The sequence below is a fragment of the Neolamprologus brichardi genome, chromosome 18 (genome assembly GCF_056152115.1).
Source record: "Neolamprologus brichardi isolate AB-2024 chromosome 18, ASM5615211v1, whole genome shotgun sequence".
NCBI lineage: Eukaryota > Metazoa > Chordata > Actinopteri > Cichliformes > Cichlidae > Neolamprologus > Neolamprologus brichardi.
In genome coordinates, this window is record NC_142121.1 from 26919183 (window position 1) to 26942033 (window position 22851).

A 22851-nucleotide genomic window follows, 5' to 3' on the forward strand; every position below is an offset into this window, starting at 1 on the left:
TATTGACAAGTTTTTTGTACTCCTGGATCTGTTTGATATCGAAGAGATGGGATACCCTCAATAACAGCTGACTGAGTGCAGAAGCCCCACCCACCTGCTGCTTAAACCTTCTCTTTAAAAGGGGCAGCCAATCAGAAGAAAGCTGGCTTAAAGGCAGAGAAGCTAAAAACTTGTTTTGGAGCTTGTTTCAGACAGTGGATGAACCCAGTGATGAAACTGCTCTAATAAAGACAATGAAAAAACAAAAACCATGGAGTTGGACATCTCCGTAATACGTTTGAAATATTCTTCTGTGGACAGACTTCACCAAGATTCCAGTTAAGGTCTTCTCAGAGTATTCATGTCTTATAATTTACAATTTTTTTTCAAGTTTAAAAGTGAGCTTTTATAAACAAAAAGATCACCAATTGACACACTTCACCATGTTTCCAATTTTATTTACTATAAGTATAAGTAAGTATGTCTATCCATACATGCCCTACCAGATAATGTTTAATTGTGACCAGTCAAAGCTAATTTACTACTTAAATTACTTTTTTTAATTTTTAGATTGACTACTTATCCCCCTTTTATGGAATTAAACTGAAATGGTGTTTGTATACCTCAGCAAACAGCATTCCCTGTGGCTCCAGGTACAGACACATTCCATGACGTTGGTTGTCCAGGAAGTCCTCCAGCCGCAGAAACTTGACAGCACAGAGTGAACGCCAGTCCCGCCAGTACACAGCGATCTCCAGCTCCCGGGACTGCAACGCAAAGATGTGAAACTCAGCGTCCGTGCTGTATAAACACAGAGTCAACAACGCAGGTGTAGTTCAAGGGTGGGAATGTGTGTGTTACCCGGTCCAGCTCCAATGTAAACTTCTGGTCCCACGCCTGATTGCTGACTGGTTTCCAGCTCGTCTGTCCTACCACTGTGTTGTCCAGCTTCAACACTGCACTGATCTCATCTGAGGAAAAAGCACTGAGCTATTAACAAAACCCCAATTCTATCCCAGTTGGTATTAAACAGGCAGTTGCTTCACTTCACCCATATTACAGTTTCAGGTGCGATTTGCTCTGGGTCATGCCCACACTTTAAGTAAACAGATCATTTGTTTGTGAATCAGCACAATATCACAGTTCATCTTTCGGTAAATATTTTGTGTACGAGATCAGATGTACTTACTGGAGAGTTCCTCGCTCTTGGTTAAGTTCCTTGAGCTCACGCCACGGTTTCGGTTTGCTCGGCTGATGAAGGACGAGCGGGTCTCGCTGGGGCTCCAGCCAGGCAGCGGGACAGATGCAGCTTTGGAACGACCTGGGACATTTTCCAGTAGATCCTGACAGCCCATTAGCCTGACATCTAATGTGCCTGGAGGTGAGCGAGGACAGGACACACATGTTATGCAATTGCTCCTGTACAAGTTTGTTCCCACTTCAAGTGACACCATGTACTGGTATAATGAGCTAGCCCAGTTTACTGTCTGCTCCTAAACTGGACTATAATTTGTGCACCTCCAAATAACTAGGGGGGAAAAACAAAACATCAACCAACCAACCAGATCTGATTGGCTAATAATCCATCTTCTTTTTTTGATTCAACAGCAAAAAGTACACACTGTATTACAACCAAAAATAAAAACCAGTCCACACAGATCAGCTCAGTATACTTAAAAGTGGATAAAACTTTAAATTAAAGGGTAAAGAAACAAACAAAAACAAACAAAAACAAACAAAAAAACAATAGGCCACCTTTAGAAACTGAGTCCTATTTGCACTGTTAGTGATTAGGAACAGCTCAATAGTCCAGTTACCTGTGAGTGCTGCAGGCTTGGTCACGGTGCTGTACTGTGGGAAGATGATACTGGATCTGGGACTGAGGGCTGGTGACGACAGCAGGGACAGCTCTTCTATGATGCTGTTGCTGCGAGGATGGTTTTTAGGCAACTCAGCGAGGCGTTGCTCCAAGGAATATCGCAAAAGGTCGAGCTTTTGACTGGACTCATTGAAACGAGCCTGGGCCTGAAGGAAAGGAAGAGGATAAGGCAGCGAATTAAGACAGATTGAAAGGAAATTATTTTACTACAGCAGTCCAGAGATCCATTTCATCTCAAGTCTAAGATTCCGTGATCTCAAAAGTGACAGATTTTGACTTGTTGTCCAGTTTTACACAGCCTACCTCTGAATGTGCCCTCTTTTCTGTGACTTTTCCAGAGCCCAGAAGTTTCATGACATTCTTGGCTCCCTCGGCTACCGCAGCCTCTATCTTGGCGTGGTGACACAGCTCCTCCACCCGCAGGTCTAAAGGGCTGATGATGGGCTTTTCTGGAGTACAAGGTCACACTTGAATCATTCACACTGATGACATCGGATTTATAACCACTGTTTCTGTCTTTCTGTTTTAATCTCCTCAGAAAAAAAAAAAAAAAAAAAAGCTCTGAAGGAAGGGAAGGCTCACCCATCACATCATTGTTCTCAAAGCTCAGCTCGCTGGCCTGGCTGGCCTTGAGGATCTGCATCCTGATGAACTCAATCTTCGTCTTGCTGTCCTGAAGCATCTGCTGAGCGGCTGCTAGCAACTTACGATCCTGTGAGTAAAATTGGAAATTAAACCATCACCGCTCATTAGGGAGGTATTTTATCTCTACAGACCATTGATGACCGAATCAGAGGATTCAATAACATTTTGTCTAAATGCACCTAATCCCTCTGCACGTGTCCTGTTTTGTTGCATGTAACACAAAAAGCCCAGACACCCGTTCGTGCCGTTAATTGGACTTGAAGTCTAAATGACAACATGGAAAACCATTATTCACCAAAGAAAAAAGAAAAAAAAAAGTGTGCACGGCTGTGTTTGCTGAACCTTTCCTACGTGCAAACACACATTGGAGTAAGCAAACTCCACCCCAAATTCCTGTTAAGTTTAAATCCTGGTTGTTGATATCTGCGCTTGCAGGAAAGGCCTCCGTTCAACAGGCACTTCCTCTCTGACATCAGGAGAGGAATAGTTCCAACTGGAAGGTGCCTCCGTCGGTCTGACAGGGAAAGGTCGCTTACACCCGCCCCAGCAAGCCAGACAATGCAAATCAATTTACAGCTCCCTGCTTATTGCATTACAGTTTTCAAACTACACTCACCAGAATTTCAAGTGTCCTCCACCTAAACAGTTTTATTAACAATATCCTGCAATAAAAAGCTAAATGGTATCATTTCAAAGCAGAAGAGTTTTCGGTTTTTGGTGGGTGGTGATTACATGACATTGTCTATGTACAGTAAAAGCAAGGGGCCTCATTCACAAACAGTTGGTACTCACAAACTCAAAGTTAAACCACATGATTCACACACAAATATGAGATTCCTCAAAATATCCTTAACCTCAGTTTGCTTCATTACAAATGTAGAACTGCTTCAAGCAGAGTTTATGAACACAGACGCAGCTCTCTTCAATGAAAAATAAAATAAAATAAAAGTATTCACACAGTTTACCTAAATGACATTAATATAACCACACACTGGTTAAAAAGGCAATAACCTATCATCACACTAGATTCCAGCATTTTTGCAGTTATTCCCAGTTATGATTGCAGTGGGCCACTCATCTTGGATGGACAGATCAGGTGGTCCTTGGTCTCCACCTGCTACCGGACACTGCAACCTTTATATTTCTAACACACGGTCAGTCCTGAGAACTCGGCTCTTTCAAGCTTCAAACTCAACACACTTTTGTGTCACTTTCTTCAGCTGTGAATTCTTTTCTTCTTTAGAGTCTAAGCGTCACTCTGACAGCAGTTCCACCACTCTTTGCATGGTACACCTCTAGGCAAACGTGTCTCCTCAGAGAAACCAGGGAGTGGCAGTACGCTAGCGCAGCGCAAACTCTGTCAGGTTAGGATGATTTTGATTCACTTACACACACACGGTGACAAAATGAGTCGGTGTGCATGTTTCATGAAACCAAAGGCACCATGTCTGTTTTTGTTAAGGAAATAAAACCCAAAATAACAAAAAAAAGTTAGAAATAATGTTATTACAGTGCCGCTAATCTTCCTTCGACTCTGCTTAATCCCTCTTTGGGGTTTGCCAATGATTCCAATTCAATCCAGAAACTCCAGACTACACCAAACCATCTACTACACACTGGCTTGAATTACTACTGACGGATACAAGGGCCGAGCTTAACACGAGAGGCTCTCGGCTGTTATTACCGGTCTTCGTGACTTAACGCACACCTCCCAACTAAATTATAGTCCTCCCTGACTCTGAGGATTCGAGGACACACAAGGACCAACAGAGCTTTGTGAACAAACAGCGGTGTATATGACACACAGTATGTGTCAGCGCCTTCTCCCGTTTCCTCCTCCCCTATAGTGAAGCTATAAAAGCAAACCTGCCATGCAGCAGCCTGGTATTCATAATGGCAACAGGCCAGCCGGCTCCAGTTAACATGCGATTATGCTCACAGCACCTTTCTGAAAAGACTTTACCTTAAGTAGTCTAAGCACTTGTGATTATGAGTCTGGAAACTCTGACAACCTGCGGTACAAAAATTACACTAAGTAGTGTTTTGGAAAAAGGTCAAATCAGATACTCAGATTAACCAGCAAGCCTCATCATTTGTTCATAATGACTTTTAATTAAGCTAGATTTATACTTGTAGAATCAAGGATTTTTTAAGAGTAGTGAGCCCCTTAAGTAAATTCATTCATCACTGTGATGAAGCATGCTAAAGTCCAGGTAAGGCAGACACACTTTGCGCTGTCATTTTCTGAGTAAATACACAATTACATGTAAATATGTGAAAACTCCTAACAGATCAGTGATAATCACACATTTCACAGGAAAATTGGTCCTGTTGTTATCATGGCAGTGAGCCACTTGGTGGTGGGGGGAAAGCAATCTACTGAAATGCTGACAGCTCACAAGAAGACGGCTACAACGCTGAATCTGTACTGTTGCATTTTATTCGTTTTCCAAAGTAGTAAAGATATGTCATCTTTTTTAAACTGTAAAGAATCACAATCATTTGCCATCCAAATCACCTGGATTGAGATGACAAAAACACTCTTACTGCAGTCACAGGTGGTGTTTTTGCTTACTTGCTTTCTTTAAGCTGCCAGGAGCAGAACATTTTGTTTTTAGTTGTTGAATTTAAATGAGGTTCAGGCTAAACCCACACAGCTCAAAACGGCACTATGCCAACTGGTTTGAAGTTGACTGCCTGTTGACTGTATAAACACACAATATGTTTAGTTTGAGGTAATAATGTTACCACCCAGCAACATCATAGTTTGTAACTGTGGCTAATATTGTGCTTCCAGATCTCAGCATTGTTATTTTTACTGAACAAAGACTAAAACAGAAGAAGCAGTCAGCTATGTAGAAGTGAATCTATTCATTAAATAAAGTATCATCAGATTGTGCCCGACATGAACCAGAGCAAGCCTGACTCTCCGGGTAACCCTTCGCCTACCTTGGAGGACCCGTTGGAGTACATCTGAATCATGTTCTCGGCGCCCTGTTTGACTTTTAGCTCAATGTCAACCTGCCGTTTTAAGGCCGCCAGTCGGTTGCTGCTGGTGCACATTCTTGCTTCGCTGTTAGGGGTACCTGGTGTTAAAGGGCATTCTGGGTAAAGGAAGAGGAAAGGGGAAAAAAATTAGCATCTTATGGCCATCTGGAAACAATTGTGGACATTACATCAAGCATGTTACATTTGGCACAAATATACAGAGGCTACAAATATTAACGGAGCATGTGTGCACCATTTTTTATTAAGCTAAACAATCCTGCAGCTCCGCAAAATGATTGATAAACTGCTTATAAATTGGTCCTGTTGCAACTTCAGTGAACACTTTACATGCTCAGAAGGGTGTGCTGTTTATGACTTGATGAGGTTTGTTAGCACAATGCTTGACTCAGCACAAAAACTACTACAGAAGTCAACAACATTAGGATTAAGAAATCTATTGTCAGCTAAGCTTTGTGGATTTTTGCTCAGAACGGAAATCCTTCAAATGTGAAGCCACAATTATTCAGTCTGAGTTTGGCTTTAATGCTTTGGTATTCAGGAGTTGTAATATGAAAGGCTGTCATTTCTGATCTCAGCTCATTGACTCTCTCCTGAAGTCTGCGCTGTTCCAACAGCACAGGGAAACCCCTGCGGCCATCTCTATTGTACGCATTTTAAAAAAAGGAACAACACACAAGCGTGAACATGCAGATGATTGCCAGTACTAGTGCCTATACTGTTTATGCAAAGTAAAAAAGGTACATGTAACAGAATATCAACTTTTAAAAATGATCTATGTCCAGATCCCACAGGCTGCAAAGACTAAACAATAATCTGTCCATAGATCTGTAGACATTTATTTGTTTTTCCTTTTATACATTAATGCACACAGGCAAACACACACAGATACTTAAACCCACTGTTGTCTACTCTCAGAGATGGACCACAGACCTGGTGGATAGGTTCACTGTTTTGTTGTGTTTTTTGGTCAAGTCTGAACTTGAAAGGTGCAGGTAAAAAATAAATAAATAAATACATTTAAAAAAAACCTCTCCAAGCTGATCATTGCAGCCGAAAGCAGAGCAGAACATTCACTCTCACACACACGGGTGAGGTGGGCAAAAAAACCTGCCCGACTTCTCCTGACTTGACTTGCAAGTTGAGTTTCAGAAGCTATGTTTTCATAAAGCCAGTAGTCTTAGAAAAGAGTCAGAGCATTCTTTAAGTGAGCCCACATCTGAAGCATGAACCCTTCCAATCTGTTGCAAGGTCCTTTAACATAGTAAACTTCATCATGTATTTAACTTCTAGCCTTTAAGCTCAGCTCTGTTTTTTAGTGAGTTTTCCAAATCCAAAGACACAAAACATGTCACATGACATAACCAAAGACCAACAGTTCACTGAAGGTGTCAAGACCCAAAATAACACTGGCAAAGAAACGGCGTTGTACTCTGAGACAAAGCCAGATGCAGATAACAATAACCAGCAGGCAGGTCTGTGATTCATTCAGTCCGATGCTTCATCAAAACACCCTCTAACGATTCCTTTGAGCACCTGCGGGATACAGGCAAAAAGGAAGTAACTTATTCTTTGAACTAAAAGTCTAAATGATTCATCTAATGAGACTTAATAAGCTGAGAGAGCGCTTCACTGCTGAGTTTTCTGTTAATGTGGAGGAGGGGAGGATGCTAGTCCTTCCAGGGTAACGCTTTGATATGGTGACACACTTGAAGAGGTAGGGCTAGACAAGAAAAGCAGAGTATTTGCAGAAAAGCCTGTGGAGCAAGGTGAGAATTTTAGAGGTGCTCGGGGCAAAACTGTCACAGGACATCTATTTAAAAAGACACATGCAGAAGTGCTGCTTGTGTCATCTAGTACATGTCTGGGGCTTTCCTCTTCGCCTGGGGGTGCGGTTTGGCTGAGGTCGCATCGAGCCAAGAATTCAAGGACTACAACCCCCGCCTCTTCCAAGAGTGATCTAGTCCCTGCTGGGCCGTAGGACAAGATAGCTGCAGGGCTGATGTCACTGCTGGACAATCGACAAGGGGAACCCTCCCTCAGATTAATCCCATCTGCATCTGATGAGAAGGCAATGAGACATGCTTACACCGTCTAAACTAGTACATTGTGAGTGGGAACCTTAAACCTGTGTGTGATGAGCGGTAGGCAAACAGATTGGGACTTAATAACAAACGATGTTGGGGTTAGTTTTCTTTATGAATGAGATCATATGTGACAGAGGGACCTGACTGGTGTCCCCTGCTGCTCACACAGAGCGCCTGAGTGCGAGTCAGTCCATTTCTGGCCTCCTCAGCTGAGTGGTGGAGAATAACCAGAGCCCCCTCAACTTTCTCCTGGAACAGAAACACATTCTGGGCTGCTCGGAGAGACAGAGCAACTCCTTCCTGCTAATTCAGGAAACAAGAGCTGAACATATTTCAAGAAGCTGTCTCATGTCTAAGGAGCTGAATTGCACTCAGTCCCTCTTGACCGTTTTTGCGATGGCCAGCGACATTCCACTGGCCTCGCGTCACTTAAAAAGAAAGCCCTTATTCACCAGATAGGTCACAGAGTCAGGCTAAATTTATTTTCACTTAAGATAACCATTTAACAAGACAACTTCCCTTCCCTCCTCCAGCAAACAAATACACACACTCACACATCCCTCTTCATCAACTTCCTATTGTCAAATGAGCCGGGACAACCATTCCTTCTCTTCCTGAATTTGCGCAGACATTTGCCACCAACAGCTACCCTAAAAGGCAGCTACTGTGACAAAAAGCGCACTGAATGCACAGATGCTGCTGTGGTCCACTCTCTCCAAATTCCACTGTTGTCAACAAATGCAAAGGAGCAGGCTTTCAACAGCCTCGGAGAGGAACAATCGACAGCTCATTGTAACTGCCACGGGAATGTGGAATGCAACAATGTCAGCCTCTGGAGAGTGAGTCACCTCCAAACACTGAATGTGCTCTGTGTGTGTTTACATAGGTGCTCGTCTGACACAAAAGAGACAAAATTATTTGGTGCTGTGCATTTACAGCTAAACCATAAGACTGCTACACATACATTAACTGGAAGAGTGGTCTGTTGCCTTATGTGACCTGGATAAACTCATAGCTGAGAATGAATTTAGCTTTTAAAAACACACTGGCTGCAAACAAGAATGCCAGCATACGATTATGACTGCAAACAAGACGACAATAAATGTGAACACATTAAGATATAAAGAAACAGAGCTTCATAATAAGACTTTAATATAGAAAAATATGTGTCCAAGACCATGACTCCTGGACTGTGCTGTCATTTGCAACAAGGCAATTAGGACTGGAGCTAAAGTTTATTTTCATCAGTGCTTCATCTGTTAATTATTCAGCGAGTTTTCGGCCATATAAGACAATTAAACAAACACTGTGTGTATATGAAAAACTGTATGTGAAGCTTAAAGTAAACTTAACATCAGGTATTTGATTTTAAAAAGACGCTGTCCATCTGATGGTGGTGACACATGGGTGTATTGATCTGGTTACAGTTTTTACCAAAGCTTAAATGAGAGTTTCGGCCCTGTAAACCTGAGGTAGGCAGCTTTTGTAATTATTAAGTTATGACAGACTACCAGGACGTTTAACATGGAAAATATTCATTGTATGAAGGCTAATCTTTGCATGCCATTATTACATTTACTTAAGTGGCTGTACAAAAACTTAGGTGGGAACATTATTTTTCTGATGGTTAATTATTTGACTACTTATATTAACCCCTTCCTACTTTGGTACCATCTATTGAATCTGACCCTGCCCTCCTTTAGCGCTTGTGTAATTACCTAGCACTTCTTCGGGGTCTTTTACCACAATGTGGGCGTTAAGTTCTTGTAGCTCCTGATGAAGCTCCTCGACCTTTTTGTTAGATTTTTTCAGCATGTTGTCAACGTAAGCCAGGCTCTTCTTATCTGTGGTGACCTGAGAGGCGGAAAAATGAGAGGAGACCACCTTAAAGCCTTGAAAAGCATCTCCATTAACTTAATCATAAATGTGATGTTATTAGACATGGGAGAGATAGAGAAAACTGCATAATATATTTAGATTTAGACATTTTGAGGGAAACAGCAGATACTATACTACATCTGTGACATTACCTTTCGCAGGTTCTCTGCACCCTCTTTGATCTTTAGTTCCTTACGGATCTCACGGCGGATCTGCTCCTTGATCTCATCCAGCTTTTGTTGGACCATGGTGTCCGACAGGTCCAGGTTGTGTCCCAGACCGAGGCGCTCTGCCACCTGTTGGCCCCGGGCATCCCCCTGGAGGAGGAGAAGGAGGAAGAGGAGGAGGAACAAAAGAGCAGATAAGGTGAAGATGTGGAATGTAATTAAGAGTAGTTCAGCAAGGGAGGAGAAGAAGAAGAGAAAAGGGATGGTGGGGGGGGGAAAAAAGAGGAGGAAAGGACAAGCAGAGGTCAGTACTGTGCACACTGGCATTTTAAACTAGCATTTAATCAACAGGTCTTATCAATGTTAAACTATGAAGGAGAGAACAAATCTGCACTGCATTAAAGTGCAGAATTGCAAAACAGCTGAAGCTGTTGCTTCATAACATGCATGCATTTCCATCTCGTCATGAGCTGGTGCTCATGACAAGACGGAAACACAAAGGAGTTGTTAAAAACTGTTTCGGCCCAGCAGTTAGAGTTTCTCACAATCACAATCAAAGTTCATGTGAAATCTGAAGCCCTGAATGCAAATATTCACCTGGTAGATTTAATGCATAGGAAGATCATGGTAATGCACCTTAATGTTGGTCATCAAACAGCATTTAACAGCAAAAGCAGAAGAACTGTCCCCCTCAGAGTGATGAAATGTTTGAGACGTGCTGAGATTAGAAGGTACTGTACAAACAAGAGAAACACGCACAGCCAGAGAGAATCTTTCAAAAGCTCTTGGAATTCTTTTTAATAATAAACGAAAATCAGGTCCAGTAGGAAATGCACCAGGTAAAGCCAGCAGGTCACATGACACAACTACGTACAGTCAGAGGTCTGCTCGTATTTCCTGTTATTTTTGGCTTTTTGATGCAAGATAGTACATCTTATGCTTGACACCCCACTTCAAATGTTTTCTTCTTTTAATTTTAGGATTTTTCATTTTTTTTGTCAACTTCATGATTTTGTAGCTAGATATAGCAATCATTCATAGCCTTTAATGCACACATCAACAAATAAAGATCCTTGAAAAGAACTGGAAGAAGTCCACTTGCAGAGTGAAGCATATTTCACCCTTCACCTCTGTTCAGCGAGAAAGCACACGAGCCAGTTTCTTTTTCTTTAACTGACTATTTCAGTCAGACATCACAGCACAGGCGTAGACAATATTACAATTATGCAATCCTCCTGTTTGCTGAAGCTTTTAATATTTATTGATTACCATCAAAGCTCTGGAGCCCAAAGAGGCGTTTTCCTGGACACATAAATTTATATGATCTCATCACCAAGAGATTGCCAGTCTTTTCTATTTTAGACCTACTCTCAACTGCTCTCTTACTCACAAGAGGCCGCCGCAGCGAGTAGCCCCGCATGTTTGATTTGACAAGTTTTTATACCAGATGCCTTTCCTGAAGCAACTCCATAGGGATGTGTGTGTTTTCCCAAGATGGAGCTGGGGATCTTTTGCTTGTGTAATAGAGAAACTGCAATACTGATCCCCCAAACACTAAAGCCCCCCCCCCCCCCCCCCCCCCTCCACATTATAAAATGACTATGTGAAATAAACGTGTCACATCAACTACACTGAAAATATCCATTAACAAAACAAGGGGGTTCAGAAATTCGGCGCAGGCAGCCCATTCACGGTGTTCTGGCATCACTCCAGCATAGTGGTGTGTTTTGAGCTTGAGCTAGCCGCTGTGCGTGTTGTTTTCCCTGCTGCTGTCAGTCACCAATGACCTGCATCCTTAAAACCATCACCTTAACTAAAGAGGGATTAGAAGCCGCTTCCTGAACACTTCTGCTCTAGAAGGTCATAGTACAGCATAATGATCCACTAGTTTGTGAGCATCTAAGGTCTGATTATCAGCATATTACATTTTATTATAAAGTCATTCAAGCAAAAGTTATTTGGCTTGAAAAATATCTCCTTATTTTAAATATGAAGTTGTCAGCATGACCTTTTAATTGTGCTCCATGGCAACAATGAACGACCGGCATTTCATTTTAACCATTAATTAAAGCAGCCAAATTGCAATTATTTTGGGGGGAAAATAATAAAATAACAATAAACAACAGATTCAACATGAGATAAACTCACTGCCTCGTCCTGAAAGCCCCTGGGCTGTAAGCAGAAGGACATTAACTTACTCTATCCAAGAAAACAAAGAATGATTTGTTAAAATCATTGTTGCTTTCAACCCATCAGTATAAAATTTGCACCCTCATAACTGTAGTTAGGTTTAATCAGAAATCTTCAGTTTCAAGGTTTACTACTCTTTAAACTTGCTAATGAGAGGATGCTGAAAGGATCATTCCGTCTTACCACAACGTCATCGGTTTCAGCCAATTCCATCTCTAGATCCATTGAACAAACCGGTCCACGCACGTTCTGCTGACCAGCCACGATCATCTCATTAACTCCAGTGGATTTCTGTTGTCTAATAAAACTAATAGTATCCTCTCCCACGGAGGTGAGACGAGCGTAACCAACCGAGGCTCTGCCCAAAGCCACAATCATTCACTCCACTATGATCCGATTTTCTCCAGCTTTTTTCCTTCCCTTCTTCACACTTTCTTTCTCCTACAGACTATTGACATCAGCAGGGAAGATAAACCGTCTGAGCAGCGATGGCCAAATCCCTCTTAGCTTCTCACTCTGTGAGGTCAGAGCAGCCCAGAATGGGACCTAATCTGACTCCATGCAGAGGGCTGTGGCTAAAATTAACCCATGTTAAAAAACAACGCTGGCTGTCTATGGCAGACCAGAAAGCAGTGTGCCTGCCATAGACAGCCAGTGTGTGTGTGTGTGTGTGTGTGTGTGTGTGTGTGTGTGTGTGTGTGTGTGTGTGTGTGTGTGTGTGTGTGTGTGTGTGTGTGTGTGTGTGTGTGTGTGTGTGTGTCTGTGTGTCTGTGTGTGTGTCGGTGATGGTGTGGTGGAGAAAGAAATTCTCAAACAAGACTGTGGTATATTGTCCTTTATCCAAGCTGCATTTCTGGTTTTCCACCTCTCTTCACAGTTACTTCCTTTCCAAGGATTGAACTCCTGTTTCACATTAAAAGCTATTTCTAGGACCATCACCATGTACCTGAATTGACCATTACACAAGGTACATCAGGAGCTAACCACATGTACCTGGACCAAACCCTGAATCAAATCCCTGGCATATGACTGACAGATTATTATTAAGAAAAACGCATCACGCTTGGTAAGATGAGGGCTTTCCATCAGCTTATTCCTTCCCTTCCCCCATCCTGGCCTCTCTTCTATAAGTACTATCTTTAGAGGAAACTATAGTTTGCACATATCCTGGTCGACTCATAGGTAAAATGGAGGTCACAGCTGGGAGGGGGGTGGGGGAGTCCTCTTCTTAAGCTGGCTGCTCTGCAAAACTTGTTTGCACTGTAGCTGCATCTGCCCAATGTGGAATGACGATAGCAGGAGGACACCAGAAGAGGCCTATTTTACGGTACAACAATGCAAGGAAATCCATGAAAGGCCAATCAGATAAGGCAGAAATTAATCAGCTAGAAGACCCCGCGGGGCCTGTGTTTTAATTTTGAGATCAAATAAAAGAAAAAGACCAAGCTCTCCTCTCACTGCAATACCTCTCTGACTTGCTCCTTTACCTGTAACTGCTCTTATGATCTCTTGACACTAGAACGTATCACCCCGTAAGGGGGAGTGACATCATACCGGGAACTCGAGACTTACTAAGTTCAAAGACGAGCGGAGCAGGAATTGTAAGCAAATGTTTCCACTCACGCTACAATACATACAGTTTATGATGAATGGAGGGAACTTGCCAGTGTGGCTCTGCTGGCTGCACTGTGAAACATCCAAGGCTTCACAACAAATGTAAACAGTACCAAAAACCTTGTGGATACATATTTTAGTTGATGTTACAGAAACAGTCCTGCTGGGAACTACTTAATGCGTGTCTAAGGAAAAGCACACAAAAAAGGTGCCATATTCTTAAATGAGTAGGGCAAGGGTTACCTACAAATGTTGACCTTTGTTAATGAGCTCCTTTAGAGCTCCGGGACATGAAAGGCAACTGAGGTAAAAGCAAACATTTGGTCTGAACCTCAGGTAGAAGTAGAAGTCTAACAACAAGAGCTCCACTCACACAAAAGGACAATGCAAAGGTTGAGCCCGCTATCGAAGTCTGTGCTAAAAAAGCCAAGCCCTTGCCATTTCTGTGCGAGGCCTAATCGCAGCCTACAACCCGACACCCGGTCTATCTTACCCCCACAGCTGGCTGCAGAGCACTGGCCACAGCCCTGTACTCTGTGCTGCCGCCAAAAATAGCAACACAAGCTAATAAAGATAGCTCTTACAAGTGCAACCTTCACGCAAGCAGTGTACATATCCCACAGCAAGTCAAACAGCAGGGAACGCCTCACATGTCAGGTCACAGCAGCTAAAGGTCATTTCTGAGCTCCTCAGGCAGTAGGTGTCCAAAAAACCTGAATGAGAGGTAAACCACTTTCCTGCACCTGTCACCCTGCTGAGTGCATGTGGTTCGACTCCAATTTCCAGAAGCAGGTGTTTAAATTTAGCAGAATGCCAAAGATAAAATTAAAAACTACATGTGGCTTTTAACAGGATCAAGACCCCAGCACCGGAGACACCAACATGTCCTACTGTTATTTATTCATGCACACAAATTTGACACTGCCTGCCTGTTACATTATGCTCACTGTTGTTTTTATCATTCATCATCACCCACACATGACCATAAATGTGCAGTGTCAGATTTCACTCCAGATTATATTGCTAACCTTTGAGAAAGTAAAAGTAAATCTTTTTATGATTTAACCGGTGTAACGGTTCTGAAACAGAGACCGAAATTATTATCCAAATGTCCACGATTCTCTTACTGTGATGGAGTTGTTAAAAGTCTGGTTGAAGTATTAATACGTCATCTAGTTTTAGTCATTACGGTGAAGGTTTTGCTTTTTGTTATTTGTTAGCTCTAAAGAAAAACAAAAGGTACAAACCAAATTACGGTTACACTCTTTTAACTACACAAATCAACCAGTCCTCAAAGTAAGATTAGTCTGTGAGCTTAATCTAACTTACATACATGTCTGTCCTTACACAACATGTACAGCATTCAAACACGACTGCTCCCAGGCAATCCTGTTTAAATATAATAACTATAAACAAGTATAGATTCTGTGTTGTTAATCTACCTAGATCATGTGTCATGTATAATTTAAGATGCACAAATTAAACACCTCATCGGTCTGAGTCATCCATACATGACAAATACAGCATTAGGTTCTCGCACCCGTGGAGGTGAGGCAGCTTTCAAGTTGAACACGAGTTTTGGAGGTCACGCATAAAGTAGTGCCATCGGATAACGAGCTGTATGGATGAGCTGTTGCACAACTCAGTTTTTCTGATATAAAGATGCACTTGGAGGAGGGGGGAGTGACGTCACTCGAGTGAAACTGTATTAATCAGTGAGTCATAACTGTTCACACCGAACAAAAAAAGGAGAGCGTAACACTAACTTCCAGCCTCTTTTAAAAACAGAAACTAGCGTTACTGTTGCAGTTGGCACTAAGCTGGCTGCTGTGGTGTCGCTGGTTATACGTTCAACCAGTTTATAACGAGCTTGGAAAAGAAAACTCAAAGCATTTTCTTTACAAAGACGACTTTTTTTTGTCTATTTTTACCACATTTTCTGCACACTGCCAGTATCTAAACACACGGCGGCAACGTTTATTTTCCCAAAAAAGTAACGCAGGTTAACTTTAACGTTAGACCTGTACGTTTACGTTAAACGGCCACTATTTAAGAGCTTTTACGGTTACGCAAACGCTAAACCTCGTTAACTAAAACAGGGTCCGTTACATTAAATAACACGGCGGTTTTCGCACAAAATTCCCGGTTTGAAAGTTAGTTTGGACAATTGTGTGCCAGGCCTCAATCCATGGATAATTCCCAGACAGCCTTCTGGAACCTAGCAGAGGCCCTGCAGTCCTCTAACACACGACTAACTCACAGCAAGCCTCGTTTTAAAGCGTTTTAATTGTTAGCTAACTTCTAACTGCGCCTCTGGAGCAAGTTTGCGCACTTTTCGCAACAGTTGTCAACTTTTCCTACCTGCACGGAGTCGGCGGCCATCTTGATTTTCGCCTTTGAATCAAATCCTACAGGGAGAGCGGAGGGAGGGGTGGTGGGACTCCAAAAACAAGCCTTGTTTTAAGTTTCCCTCTCTGGCGACAAAAAAACTTCACTATTTTGACCAAACCATCGGTCATCTCGGGTACACGGAGTTTCCCATGCCGTCTTCACACTTCTCTGACGCGCTCGCACCGTCCTAGCGGAGTCCAGGAGGGTGGACTGGCGCTCATAAATAAAAAGCTGAAGCATAAATCTGTCCCAGTGCAGCTGGAGAAAGAGGCGGTGGTTAGAATAGAAGAGTCCGCCCAGAGGAGCTGCAACACTGCCGGGACAGCTACTACACACATGTGATCAGAAACTTTGTAAAGGCTGGCCTCACCTCAGGCTAACATCCCCAAATCTTCCCCAAACACAAATAAAGAAATTAAACCAAGGCTTACATATGTGAAGCAGCCGTATTAGAGATAAAAGGTGGAGGAGTAACACCAGTCAATTTAAATAAAATGCTTTTACAAGTAAAAGTCCTGCAACTATTTATGTTTATTCAAAGTTGAGAAGGTAAGTGAAAGTACAATTTAAAAAAAATAATAACATTTAAAATTTAACCCTAACCTCACTGGCCACTCTAATAGGTACAAATGTTCAACTGCTTTTAATCTAATCAGATAATCACATTTAGGCATGTAGATGAAGTCATCACAGCCTGTTTAAACCCAGTATCACAGTGGGGAACAAAGGTGATGTGCGTGACTTTGAAACATGCAAATCTGCTGATCTGCTGGGATTTTCCCACACAACCATATACAAAATAGTCTTAAAAATAGAAAATATACAGTGACGGTCAGTTCTTTGGCTGAAAATCCCTTTTTGATGACAAATAATCACTCATTACAACCAAGGTATGCAGAAGAGCATCTCTGAATGCACAACACATCCAATGTTGAAGCACAAGGCAACAAAAGATCACACCAGATGGCACTCCTGTCAGCTACGTTCATAACACTGAGGCTACAGGTCACGCGAGCTCATCAAAATTGGTCATTGGTCACCAAAATTGGTCTGATGAGTCTTGATTTGTGCTGCGATATTCGGATGATAGCATCACAATATGGTGTAAACTGCATGAAAGCATGGATCCATCGTCCCTTATACCACTGGCTTAGGCCGCTTGTGGTGATGTAACAGTGTGGTGGATATCTTTTTGCATAGCAGCTGATCGTTTAAACATCACAGCCTACCTGAGTATTGTTGCTAACCATGTCCAAGGATAGAAATAACACAAAAACATATGTCAAATGTTAAAAATCATATTTTATTAAAAAAATTAGATGCTCATTTTGAATTTGATGCCATGTTTTTCACAAAGTTGGTACAAGGGCTTCTTTCCCACTGTGCTTCCACTTCTTTTAAACATTACTCTGTTGCTGTGGTTTTGAAGTGAGCTCAGTGGCTGATATGTCGCACCTCAGTGAGAAGACTTACTGCAGCATTACATAACCCACAGAGGCACACTCTTCATCACCAGCCATATGTCCCAGAGACCGGACTTACTTTTTTCTCTGTACTTATACCCACACTGTCTCATATATTTATTAGTTGTTTTGTTGGTCATAAACTGAGCACTGTCAGCATATTGTGCATGCAAAAAAGACTAAAGACTTTTAAATGTGACGTTCCTGTTTAAATTCCTGGAAAGGTCATTCTCCAAAAGCCCACTGAGGACAGGAGGGGGCGGAATAGATGCTGTGATGCCTTTCATATACATCAGTGATACATCATCAGCATTCACAATCTGTGAACTGCTCAGGCGTAGTGCATGGTGTGGGAGGGGAAAAAATGGAGGCGATTTAATGTGCTGGCAGGTTTGTTTATATTTATTGATATCTGCCATTATCAGACACGTGCATGTCTGCGTTGCACCTCCCCGGAGTTCCACCTCTGTTATCTCACTCAAATAATACAGATGTGGGTGTGTTACAACACATGATAAACGATTATTATCCAGATTACGGAGGTGATGGTGAAGTTTTAGTGAGATGGCTATGGTTCAGACAGGATTTTAAAAAGAAAAAGGAAAAACAACCCTTTCATTCACTCTATATATTTCAAGTTAGCTTGTTTTTGCCTTTTTTTTTTTAAAAGCAACCCCATATATATGAGTTTATGGTGGTGTGGTGTTTAGCACTCCTTCCTAAAGGTAGTGGGTTAAAATCCACCAGCTAGTCTACCAGAGTTTAAATGTTCTCCATTGCACAGGAAAGGCTAATTGGTGATTTTCAAAGTGAGTGTAGGTGTGAATGGTTGTCTCTCTGTGTTAGCTCGGCAATAGACTGCCAACCTGTGGAGGATGTACCCCATCCTTCACCCTGTGACAGCTGCAACCACCCCCACAACCCTGTGCTGGATAGGTGCAAGAAAATGAATGGACGGCGTTATTACCAATAGCGGCAAAGCATAAAAATACACTTCACAGACATAAAGGGAATGATTCAGGCTAGCTTGTTTATTTTCCTTTTCCATGTTTCTCAGGTCGATAGCCACAGCCTGCGTGTGAAACTCTGCTCATGCATTATTCTTAGTCAAACCTCCAGTGATGCAACACTAAGCAAAACATATTGAATGGCGTTGCATAGCACGGGTTTTACAGTGGGGAAATGGACATCCAGTAAAATGGCTCCTGGTTTAAAAAAACAACTAAATAAATAAAAAGCAAATGAACTCTACTGACAAATAAAGCACGAGATGTAGCAAATTCTAAAACTACAGGTAATGATATTAAAAAGCAGGCACTGACACAGAATATTGGAAAGCTAAGGCACCGAGCTCAAAGACAGTCTGACTGATCAGTGGTGGAGAGCTGGATGAACACCTCCCGCGGTATCGGTTGGATGAATAGGAGCAGGTGAGTGGAGGAGAAGCAGATCAGGTGACACTACTGACAAGAAAGAACAGGCATGTGGGAGTGGTAGTGACTGACATGACAACAGAGTTAGCCCATGGAAAAATTACCCTAGTGACTGAATGAAAACCCCAGGATGTGACAGCTTGGCTCATTTTAAATTCTTGGCCAGCTTTGCAAAACTGAAAGAATCCCCCGGCTCACTTGATTACCGGTAAACAATAAAATAAAGAAAAAAGAATCAGTAGAAAATCTGGTATCTGTAGTGGTTTTATACATTTGTTATATGTATAAATATGTCATCCAATCAACAGGGAACCTCATATCTGACACTGAAAAACACAACGCTGCATGACTATATGTTAAATGTTGTGTATGTATGGGTGTGTATTAAAGGTTTATTTTAGGTTGTTTACATGGAGCTTTCAGTAGCAGACTGTCGTAAAAACAGGCAGTCCCTGGTCTAATATTAAAAGGCAGCGTGTAACTGAGGCTTCAGAGTAAGAGGGGGGGCATTGTCCATGTTAATCTAGGTCAGAGGGCCAAGACCAGGAAGCTGTAACTGGAGAATGATTTGAGATTACTGGGGATGAGTCCAGTAGCTGATGCCTGTCCAGGGATTATCTGAGAGCATGGGTGAATAACGCTGAGTGGCAGCACTGGCTCACATCAACTTTCCCTGGCCTGTGGTGGCTCCTGTTTCAGTGCCCTCCGTTTATGAAGCTCAGCTGCAGAAACTACGAGAAGAGGAGGTGCTGAACACGTGCTGGAAATATAAAGAGGTTGGCACACAACCACATGTCACTGCAATCATCAAACACTGTTTGGAAGTCATGTGAAAATGATAAACACACACTCAGAGGCAGGAGTGAACCTGGAGGCTCTTTATCGCCCCCTGCAGGACACCTGAAGTAAGCCAGCTTGACTTTTCCGTTTATCTGTATCACCTCGCAAAATCCTTGCTCTGCTGTACACAATGATGATGATGATGATGATGCAAAAACATTTGGAAAAAAACAAAAAACAAAAAACAAAAACCAGTCATGAACCTCAGGTAGTTTTTTTTTTAAAGTCTTCTTTATATTGTTTGTCAGTCAAAAGATGAAAACAGACATGGCAGCCGTGTTGTCTTTATGTTCAATCAGAAAAACCTGCAAAACAAGGCGAACTCTAGAGAAGGCACACAAGACAGAGTGGTTAACTACAGTATGTCCTCAGATGGCAAGGGAGCATCCATTCACCTGGATATACAAATACAGACAGTGACAGCACATCCAGGAAGAAGCTGAGGCTCTTTCCCATCATAACAAAGTATGCCTTTTTAAAATGCTTGTAATTTTCATCGTTTCCCTTACACGATTAAAAAAAAAAAAAAAAACCCCATCAGAGCCCAAATAAAGCCAATTTATCAAGTAAATGAATGAAGACTGATCTCTTATCAGCCTTTTAAACGTACCGTAATGCTGCAGCTGGTTATGTTAGCGTGGCATAAAAATCAATGAGAAACAGTCTGGCTTTGACTGGGAATGCTCTTTTGAAGCTCCTGAAGTAATGCATAATTTCCCCACTTGTAAAAAAAATGGAAACGTTTGGGCTCATAGTGGAGTTAGGTGACACCCAATACAGCAGGGGAACTTCCTCATGTCCACTCTTCATGCTTTAGTTGCTAAAAGTCTGAAATTTACTGGTACAAAAGTCGCATTGAAAACAAGGAAAAGCACATTTCCCCAAACAGATTTTAGCAGCCTCCCGTGTTTAAATGCTTCTACGTGACAAAAATAAAACCAACAACACGTCCAGACTTCTGTAACCTATCTGCCAGGAAATGCAATGGATTTAAAAAGTTGTAAATATTTACAGAAGCAGCAAGTTCACCTCACTTCAATAAAATAAGGTGTAAACGTTTCCTCCGTTACCCTCCATAGGAAAAGCTGCACATTTACAAGAGTCACACACTTAGTATAGTATAAAACATACACGCCTGCCCCGGGAAACAGTCCGCGTTCACAGGACTTTTACTCATAAAAACCTCAAAAGGCTTCATTCAAGTCCAGCAACACAGCAACGTTTCTTACAGTACCGTCTCTTTAAGTTAGTAGTGGTGATGAGGCGTGAGGCATGTCGTTTCATCGTCAAACGTCTTTACGTACAAACCAAAAACGTAATAAAGAGATAAAATACAACCAAACACAACCAAACAGTACAGAGCCAATGAGAATCTTCTGGATAGAAGAACAGTGAATCCAATCAGGAGTGGAGGGATGATCAGCTGTCGGCCGGTCGTCTTTAAGACGCCAGCCGGGAGAGGCCCTCGGCATGGACGACCTTTGGCGTTGAAGTGAAAGGGAATGGAGCAGCTGCCGGTAGCGATAGCAACCTGCTGATTGAAACGCGAGCTCCTCGTCCAGCTGGCCGGCACAGCCGCGAGTAGCAACTGCTGCCAGTCCGGTCGCTGCGTCACAGCCGGATTGCTTCTCCAGCTCCACATCATGCTCTCAAATGAGGCACACAGTAGTCCTCAAGTCTCACCTCACTCCCACTTCTGTTTGTCTCAAGAGCGCACGACTGAGCATGGACGAAGTGTTCTGTCCTCCTCCAAAGCACTCCGCTCTCTTCTCTAGTTTTTGGGGTAGATTTTTTCATAGAAGAAATTTTGGGCCAGCAGGTAGAGTTCCCCGTCCTTTTCCCGGACAGCATGCGCCCTGACGAACTGGAACTGCTCCAGGGCAAATTCATAGAAGTCGTTCTCCATCTTCCAGATGGTGGACTGCTGCAGCTTGGCAATCGACTCCTTTGTGGGCGGCTTCTTCTCGCTGGTCTTCCTTAGGTGGGATTTCTTACCTGTGATGCGAGTGAGGGGGAACAACATGGGATTAAAGGACATGAACTCAGTACATAAGCGGCCTGTTATATTTACTGGTAATGCATTTAAGTGTTGCTTTTGTTAGTTTTGCAGAAGCGATTGTTGCAGTTCTGTTAATCCACTGGCATTAACAACAAGCAGCTTCAATCAGAATGACACCTTTTCTTTTTTTCAAGATCCTTGAACAGTTGCCACTTTCACATGAAACAGCAGCAGCTTCTTTTCTGTTTAGCCGCGTGGCCTTCATTAAAGTGACTTCCTGCTGCTTTGTGTCAAAATGGCTGCTGTGACAACAGCAACATTAAAGCATACTTAGTGTGAGCTTTTTCTAATATAAACTACACAACCGACAACAACAAAATCCTACATAACACTGGTATCTGTATGTCCAATAAACAGCTAACACTAAACATGTGTGTGTCTCTGTGTGTGGGGGAGGCTGTCTTAAAGGGCCAGTTCACCTAAAAACATGACTTTTATTCATTTAGATTGTGCTGGTGTGTGACGCACAGTTATTTAAGCCTTTTCTTCAGAAATGTAAAAATAAAATACATATTGGTGGGGGATTGGGGGCCACCTCCTTGTAGGCAACAAAAATTGCTTCGACAAGCAATTGCAGGTAGGCATGGTGACCACTTTCTTTTGCAAAACATCACATAGGTCACCGGTTGGGAGGCAACCCATCTCCAAACAAGACTGCAGTCACTTTCAGACAGATCGGCAAACGTTTGAAAACAATTGTTGTGTAATTGACTATGTGCACGTTAGCATATGCTACTTCCGGTGCGGAAACTCCTGTGGGGAGCTTTGTTTCCGGTGTCCTATTCGCGCCTTGTTTACGGTCTGTAGTTGCGTGAGATCCCATTCTTAATCCATTGGCTTTAATATGATAAACCCATTCCACGAAGCTCTCCACATACAGTTCTTGAGCTAATCTGAAGCCCACATGAAGTTTGAAGATCTGTAGCGTTGACTCTACACAAAGTTGGCCACCTCTGCACATTATACATCACAGTATCTTTATACGGCTGTGGCCATGAAAGTGATTGGAACACCTGAATTAGATGGGTACTTCTGGCAATATAGTGTATCTAAAATGAATAAATAGCCCTAAAATAAAGATGAATAATAGATAAATATGACTTTGCAGTTAACTGTCCATTTAACTCTGGAAACAGGCCACTAAATAGTGTCAAGTTTATTTGCTCTGTATTAAAAACAAACAAACAAACAAACCCAAAACAAAAACCACACACTGTAAA

General features: G+C 42.3%; 2 protein-coding genes across 4 annotated transcripts in view; both read right to left on the reverse strand.

Annotated features, from left to right (window-relative positions):
- The window catches only part of LOC102784989 (serine/threonine-protein kinase N2), a 22091-nt gene extending 5991 nt beyond the window's left edge, over positions 1-16100 (reverse strand). For 2 of the 3 annotated variants that reach the window (XR_015716817.1, XM_087832224.1), the window contains exons 1-10: positions 12015-12328; positions 9627-9791; positions 9315-9450; positions 5453-5607; positions 2441-2570; positions 2162-2307; positions 1797-2004; positions 1169-1354; positions 841-950; positions 603-746 (exon numbers count right to left, since the gene is read on the reverse strand). Coding sequence is in view for 2 of the 3 variants with exons in the window: in XM_087832224.1 (XP_087688350.1) it covers positions 603-746; positions 841-950; positions 1169-1354; positions 1797-2004; positions 2162-2307; positions 2441-2570; positions 5453-5607; positions 9315-9450; positions 9627-9791; positions 12015-12209 (1575 nt within the window). In the remaining variant the exon portion in view is untranslated. Of the gene's footprint in view, positions 1-602; positions 747-840; positions 951-1168; positions 1355-1796; positions 2005-2161; positions 2308-2440; positions 2571-5452; positions 5608-9314; positions 9451-9626; positions 9792-12014; positions 12329-15806 lie in introns of those variants that run through there. The other variant, XM_006786804.3, reaches the window with a different exon arrangement.
- Positions 16101-19778: 3678 nt separating this feature from the next.
- LOC102793735 (heparan sulfate 2-O-sulfotransferase 1) overlaps positions 19779-22851 on the reverse strand; it is a 30788-nt gene continuing 27715 nt past the window's right edge. The window contains exon 7 of the mRNA XM_087832002.1: positions 19779-21567. Coding sequence (XP_087688128.1) covers positions 21344-21567 — 224 coding nt within the window. The 3' untranslated portion in view covers positions 19779-21343. The remainder of the gene's footprint in view (positions 21568-22851) is intronic.